Here is an 8,186-nt window from a genome sequence, read left to right on the forward strand (position 1 = left end):
TTGTTAAATAATTATTAAAGAAACTAATATAGAATATTTTGTTTCTTGCTTCCTTAATTAATTCTAAGTAACAGCCAATTATATTCATATTAAATCATATACAAAGATCTGTTTTACTAGATGACACAACAAGTAGCTATACTGCAGTGATTGGATTACATAAGAACTCTTAAACATTATCAGTTTGTAGTGATTGGATAATATAAGAATCTTAAACATTATTATCTGATTCCTTGACTTTAGCTGGAGATACGTTAGCTAAAGTTGATGTTGTCTCAATATTTATTTGAGTTCAATTTCTTATGTTTCATTAGTTATAATGTGTTACCTACTGGTTTGTTGGTTGTAGGAAAAGAGAGTTCCAAGCTTCACCAAGAAGAGAGCTGGGAGGTCTGAATAGGGGAGGGCATTCTTTGTTGGTTTGAACAAAGTTATATGTCAACTACAAGAACACATGCAAAAGATTGATAAAGATAGAGTTGATCAAGATGAGTTAGTTGTACACTACAAGGAGGAGAAAAAGTTGAGGATTGCATTGTTGTTATAGTGGGTTGCATTTGTAATTATTGAGACTCTTATGATATGGTGCAATGGGGCTAGAGTGGAGCACAAAAAGATTTTGCCAAAAGTTTAGCTAATTTGGATCTACTTTACATTTTAATGTTATTGTTATGATTTGTAATGTACTTTGTCACCCATTTGATGGATTGTCTATTTTGAAAGATTAAAATAAATAAATAAACATGACACTTTGTTCATTAAATCTCAAATTGTATATTTTTGAAGAAATTCTAACATTGCTTTATAGAAGTATTCCAACTCCTTAGACAACAACAGCATTTTCATCATAACCAGATATAGCAAAAGCAAAGTTGGCTCCTACAATGATTAAAGCTTGTGTAATTGAAAAGCCATTAACTTGAACCATATATTTTACATTGTACTCAGTCATCATTCATGATTTCTTGGCAACCATTCTATCATTAATGCATCACATTGCCATCAAGGTCTATTACAAACTAATCAGCTCATAACTAGCAAAATTTTCCAAGAGTTTTGTACTAAATTACAATGTAACTATAGCAAAGATGCTTATTCCAGGAAGTGAGTTTCCACACATCTGAGAACAATTCCATGAACGAAAAACTAAGAAGCACGAGTGCGTTTCAGGACTCGGGTGCGGGTGCGGGTGCGGGACTCGGCAATTTTTGAAAAATGTGGGTGCGGGTGCGGCGGGACTCGGCGATTAAAAAATTATTAAAAATATTTTTATATAGTTAATTTAATATTTTTATATAAAAAAATCAAATAAATGGTATAATTTATTATTAAAAAATAATTATTTATGATTTGTTTTTAATAAAATCAATATTTTTGGTAATTGGAAACAAAAAACCACATTTCAAAAAAGTTCATTTACTCATTTTTCAATTCTCAAGCCCACTCACATTAAATATTTGACTTTTCCACCCCCTTAATTAATATTCTTTTGTTATACGTTTATTCATCTTTCATCTTTTTTTTTATTTGGTGTCTTCTCATCTTCTTCTTCCTTCTCTTTTTTTTTTTTTTTTTTCCCCTCTCACAAGGCCACATGAAGCAGAAGAATGGCAGCCACTGCCTATTTCGTCCAGTTTCGGCCGGAATCGGCCGTATCGGCCTGTTTCGGTGGCCGTTTCGGCATGTTTCGGTGGCCGTTTCGGCCGGAATCGGTCGTCTCGGCATGTTTCGGTGGCCATATCGGATTCCGTTTCCGTCGGAATCAGCCCGTTTCGGCCCGAATCGGCGCGAATCGGCTCGAATCTGGCTGAGTCGGTGCGAATCCAAAAAAAAAAAAAAAAAAAAAAGGGAAGTCGGCGAGTCGGACACCGAACGCCGCATCGGGCCGCGTCGGACTCCGGTGCGGCGACCTTGGAGCCACGTCGGTGCTTTCTAGACGAAAAAACAACCTGCATAATTTCATTCCATAATATCACCCCCATATTTTGGTGTTACCATCAATACATTTACCAAATTATCTAAGGTTTCACATCCATGTTAATTAATGGTGGTGCAAAAGGTAAACAAATGTTATACACTTGGTTCTTTTTTTTGCATTCTTAGAAAAGACACAATTAGTGGTATCCAAAAATAGACTATAAAGTTTGTCTATGTCATGCTTCTTTTTGATCATGGTGTGCTTGGTGGGGCTGCCGTGCTTCTGAAAGTCTTCTTGTAAATAGGCTGACTAACAGGTCCACATTCTGGTGGCCTTCTCTTCCCTTTGGGATGGGCCACATTTTCATGCTTTTCACCAACAAAAAATGCCCTCCCCTGCTCAGACCTCCCAGCCATCTTCCTTGTGAAGCTTGGAACTTTCTTTCCCTACAACAAACAAACTAACAGTACTTCATTTCCACAATTAATCTACCTAATGTAAACATTTACACAAATCTGAAACTAAAAAACACAAAATCCAAAACACACAAGTCCCAAAATATGAAACCTAAACCACAAATTACTTACAGTCACTGTCAGGTTTCCTTCTTTCTTTGGAACAGGTCACATGGTGTCTGATTTGTCTTCAATCAGTGGGTTTAGGTGTTTTAACTGTGATTGTCAATGATGGCTTATCGTGTTAGCCACAAAGTCATAAAAAAGAAGACAATGCATAACTATCCTTCACCTTGAATAACCATATCATGCACATATAGAAAATAATATATAAGAATAAAATGTACTATTGCATAAAAATTTTCATCATTTGCATATAATTAGTTTAACTAGAAGTTACTTAAACATACACAAAATCTATTAAGTTTGAGTAACTTCATTAGTTACAAAAGTTTTCCAAATTGACAGATATAATTAATGTTTGGCTATACAATCACTTATCCAAATTTTCAGCTATGCTAACTAAAAAATTTCAAGTAAATAATACCATACAAGATGTTCTTCCACTGTGTAACAGAACAAAACTTCACATCCATCTCTGCACCATGAAAAAAAACTTATATCAACAAAAATATAATGTATACTAAACATAACATTAGAACCTATATTCAAGTAACAAAGTACATGGCTAGCACTGTATGATCTTAGTTCAGCTTGGCAATCAACATGAGTAGTATCATTATATGATCTTACTTCGGCTTGGCAAACAACATGAGCAGTATCATACATTAGTTACAGGGAACCATCAATATTAATCTAGGCAGCCCAATTCCATGTAAAGTTTATAGACATTGATAATAAATAGGATACAAACTAAAACAAGGAATAATAGCCATTAAACCCCAAACTCACAACATGAATAGCATCATAAATTAGCTACAAGGAACCATCAAAATTAATATGTAAAGTTTATAGACATTGATAATAAGATAGTAATACAAGTTAAAAACAATGATAGCAAATAAACCCCAAACTCACAATTCCAAACCCCAACTCTAAGTTTCCATTAGATCCGTCTCTTCCCTAATTAAAAACACCCAAATTTCACCCCTATAACAGACCTGCAAAGCCAAATCCATCATCATACAAATATTGCAACATCACATGTTCTCATCCCATAACATAATAAAACCATTTCAGGTAAGATTTGGTTATAAAAATAATAAAGATTATGGTGCCAAATCCAACGTCATAAAAAGATAGACCCATTTTCAGTAAGAATAGAAAAATACAAATAAGATGTAAAAAATACAAAAAAAAAAAAAGAAAAAGAAAAAGAAAAAGAGAAGAAACATTTTTCGTGATATCAGATGTTGGAAACGGCAAGAAAGCTTCTGGCTTTGGGGTTGGAAGCAACGAGAATGAGAGATGATTTTGAGGTTTTCTGACCAGACAAAGGTCGATCTTTTCGAAATTGGTTATGTCCAACAGCTCCGGTGACGATGCTAGGCAGTGGCTATGGAGGTTTAGAGGTGAGAGAGCGGTGTGAGAGAAAGCAGAGACGTAGAGAAGATTTTGATTTTCAAAAAAGGAAAAATGTGTGTTGTTGTTTTGATGGCGGGGCTTTGAAATTTTTTGGGGCATTTTTGTCTTTTTATTTTAATTTAATTAAGCTACTTATTTGTAATTTATGTCCTAGTCATGACACAAAAATATATCTACAGACTTTGTCGTATCCAAAATGAAATTTTATGGTTCACTCAAAATATAAATGAAATTTTGTGACAACATCAAAATTAATTAATTTAATCATTTTTATTTGTCTATGAAAATGAAACACACATTTAATTTATTAATAAATAGATTTAATAGAGTGCGAGAAGTGTACCTTGGCATCCATCACCAAGATCGGGATTTCCTTCAAAGCCGGAGTCGCAAGAACATGTAAAAGTTGAACTCATATTACCCAATGACGAAGAACTATTTGCAAACTGACAGGTTGAGTGAGATGAATTACTTCCCATCACAAGAGAAGATAAGTTTGCATTTATTTCCCAATTTAATACCACAGGAACGTGAGACATTTTTTGGACTTCAAAGTGGTTTGTTAAATTTTCCTCGAACCACTTCTGATCTACTAAGAAAGCATACTTGCAATCTTCGGTTCTTTGAAAAGATGCTCTGCTCATTGACTGTATAATTGGGGTAAACACATCGAGATCTGAAGGGATTGTGGTTTTGCAACAGCCGATGCCATTGCAGCTTCTGCCGTTTGACTGTATGGTGTCTTTCTCACAAACGGACATGCACCCACCATATATACTTAATGAGCTATTTGAGCCATCACTGGATAGAAGATAAGCCACGTTGGCACAACCCATGGCAACGAAAATGTTTCTCAATTTTGAGAAGACAAAGGGACTTGATGCTAAGCTCACATTTGGTGTGCTACGACCGTAAGGACACCACCATGACATAGGATAGTTGACGCGAAGTGTGCCCTCTAAAGAAATGACAACATGAGCAGTATCATACATTAGTTACAGGGAACCATCAATATTAATCTAGGCAGCCCAATTCCATGTAAAGTTTATAGACATTGATAATAAATAGGATACAAACTAAAACAAGGAATAATAGCCATTAAACCCCAAACTCACAACATGAATAGCATCATAAATTAGCTACAAGGAACCATCAAAATTAATATGTAAAGTTTATAGACATTGATAATAAGATAGTAATACAAATTAAAAACAATGATAGCAAATAAACCCCAAACTCACAATTCCAAACCCCAACTCTAAGTTTCCATTAGATCCGTCTCTTCCCTAATTAAAAACACCCAAATTTCACCCCTATAACAGACCTGCAAAGCCAAATCCATCATCATACAAATCTTGCAACATCACATGTTCTCATCCCATAACATAATAAAACCATTTCAGGTAAGATTTGGTTATAAAAATAATAAAGATTATGGTGCCAAATCCAACATCATAAAAAGATAGACCTATTTTCAGTAAGAATAGAAAAATACAAATAAGATGTAAAAAATACAAAAAAAGAAAAAAAAAGAAAAAGAGAAGAAACATTTTTTGTGATATCAGATGTTGGAAAAGGCAAGAAAGCTTCTGGCTTTGGGGTTGGAAGCAACGAGAATGAGAGATGATTTTGAGGTTTTCTGACCAGACAAAGGTCGATCTTTTCGAAATTGGTTATGTCCAACAGCTCCGGTGACGATGCTAGGCAGTGGCTATGGAGGTTTAGAGGTGAGAGAGCGGTGTGAGAGAAAGCAGAGACATAGAGAAGATTTTGATTTTCAAAAAAGGAAAAATGTGTGTTGTTGTTTTGATGGCGGGGCTTTGAAATTTTTTGGGGCATTTTTGTCTTTTTATTTTAATTTAATTAAGCTACTTATTTGTAATTTATGTCCTAGTCATGACACAAAAATATATCTACAGACTTTGTCGTATCCAAAATGAAATTTTATGGTTCACTCAAAATATAAATGAAATTTTGTGACAACATCAAAATTAATTAATTTAATCATTTTTATTTGTCTATGAAAATGAAACACACATTGACGAGGTAAATAAGCACTGACGAAACCATCTATGAGAATGATCGTCCTGGTACGGACGAGAAAATCCACAGGTTGAGCAGCGCAGGAGATCACGGTACTGACGAGGAAATTCAGTCCCTTTAATGCAGTCAACTGAACAGCTATACTTCCAGCTGTTCGAACCGTTTGAAGACATTGATACCTCATTACCCAGGTTTGAGGCGTTACTCAATGGAGCATTAAGACCTCAATAACTCCTCCAACGGCTAGGAACGATGAGAGTAGATATAAAACCTATACACTCCCACGAAAGAAGTAAGAGAGAATACTGCTCATTTTTGTTCATTTTACTTTTCTTACAAAGAAGATCCTATATTCTAACTTTGGCATCGGAGGCGTTGTGGCAGGCACCACACCGGTGTGTACAACAGGGAAGGAAAAGGGATTAGCTCCGTCTGACGAACATTACTGACAAGTTTATACTTATCAGTTTGGCGCCGTTTGTGGGAATGACATTGTTTTCGTGTTCAGACTCGAAATAGCAGTTCCTTGTTCTTGTTCTTTTCAAGATGGAGTCTAATCAGGACGCTGCAACCCTGGCTCAGCAAGTTCAAACCCTTGCAGCCACCGTTGAAGAACTAACTACGCAAAACCAAGAATTGAGATCACTGCTTCAGCAAGAGGACAATCGTTCGAAGGGAAATCAGGAAGACGAGGGGGATAGCAACAGAAGAAGTGACCATCGAAGGCCTAACACTCCCGTCGAGCAAAATTCAGATATCCTTCAGGAGATGAGGAAGGAGATGGACGAACTAAGAAACGCCATCAAAGAGAAAACAGAGCGGAGTGTGGATCGGATGGTCCGGGCAACGGATTCACCATTTACAACAGTGGTTCTCGACTGCCTAGTGCCGTCGAAATTTCGGTTACCTCAGCTCGAGCCCTTCGACGGGCTGAAGGACCCTCAAGATCATCTAAACACCTTCAAGACGACCCTGGGACTTCAACAGCCCCCAGACGAAATCTTGTGTCGCTCCTTCCCTACTACACTCAGGGGGGCTGCCCGAGAGTGGTTCACAAAGTTGCCAACATCGTCAATCGATACGTTCGAGCAGTTGAGCAATGCTTTCCTACACCACTTTATTGGAGGACAACGACCAAAAAGGACCGCTGACCACTTGCTCACCGTCAAGCAGGGAGAAAAAGAAACCTTGAGGTCATATGTACAATGTTTCACGAGGGAAACACTGGAAGTAGACGAAGCCGACGATATGGTGCAGCTGATGACCTTCAAGGCAGGGCTGAGGTCCAGGGATCTCGTCAGCTCACTCGCAAAGAACCCCCCAAAAACGATGGCTGAAATGCTCCTCAAGGCGCAGAAATACATGAACGCCGAAGATGCATTAGCTGCTATCAAGGACGAGGATAGACCAAAGGACAAAGGAAGAAAAGAAGATGATCGCAGAGGGCAGAAGCGAGACCGTCCAGATCGTCGAATCAGTGACGGAGTCAGAAGGAAGGACGACAAAAATCCAAGAACGGTAAAATTCACCCCTCTTATCATGCCTATTGACAAAATTTTAGTGCAGATTAAGGACGAGCATTATCTTAAGTGGCCACGACCACTACACTCATCTCCCAACGTCCGCGACAAAAGTAAATACTGCCGATTCCACAAAGATCACGGCCACTACACTGAAGATTGTAGGGATCTCAAAGAGCAGATAGAAGAGTTGATACGGAGGGGGAAGTTGCAGAAATTCGTAAAGAAGGGGGAACACAGCAAATTCGGAGAAGAAAACAAACGCCAATAGGGGTCTTCCTCCAGAAACGACCGTCGTCAATCACAACCCCCTCAAAACATAGTTGGGGAAATACAGACGATCGCCGGGGGACCTACCACTGGGGGCTCATTCAAGTCGCTCAAGAGAACACATCAACGACAAGTGAATAGCGTCCACGTGTCACATCTGTCAAAGCAGAGACGAACTGATCAGGATATGACCTTCAACGAAAGTGACTCCCGAGGAGTAAAACAGCCACACAATGACCCCTTGGTTATAACGCTCACTATAGAAGGGTTCAACACAAGGAGGGTCCTCGTGGACAATGGTAGCTCTGCTGATATCATTTACTTTTCCGCATTTCAACAGTTGAAGCTGGATCCCAACAGACTTCGTCCATTTGACTCTCCGCTCGTCAGTTTCAGCGGTGACAGGGTGTATCCTAGAGGAATAGTGACGCTGAC

General features: G+C 37.9%; 1 protein-coding gene and 1 long non-coding RNA gene across 3 annotated transcripts; one reads left to right on the top strand and one right to left on the bottom strand.

Annotated features, from left to right (window-relative positions):
* Positions 1–1,939: 1,939 nt before the first annotated feature.
* LOC136067130 (uncharacterized) lies at positions 1,940–4,005 on the bottom strand. Of its 2 annotated transcripts, none has more exons than XR_010628651.1 (4): positions 3,727–4,005; positions 2,926–2,971; positions 2,506–2,589; positions 1,940–2,364 (listed from the first exon to the last, which is right to left on the bottom strand). It is a non-coding gene; the product is annotated as an uncharacterized LOC136067130 (long non-coding RNA). The 2 variants fall into 2 exon arrangements; XR_010628652.1 differs by having other exon boundaries at positions 2,921–2,971.
* A 2,502-nt stretch (positions 4,006–6,507) lies between these two features.
* Positions 6,508–7,752, top strand: LOC136066786 (uncharacterized). The gene has a single exon (XM_065771639.1). The coding sequence runs from the start codon at positions 6,508–6,510 to the stop codon at positions 7,750–7,752; it is 1,245 nt and encodes a 414-aa protein (XP_065627711.1).
* Positions 7,753–8,186: the final 434 nt, after the last annotated feature.

This window comes from Quercus suber, unplaced genomic scaffold, assembly GCF_002906115.3.
Source record: "Quercus suber isolate HL8 unplaced genomic scaffold, Cork oak 2.0 scaffold_5, whole genome shotgun sequence".
Classification (NCBI taxonomy): domain Eukaryota; kingdom Viridiplantae; phylum Streptophyta; class Magnoliopsida; order Fagales; family Fagaceae; genus Quercus; species Quercus suber.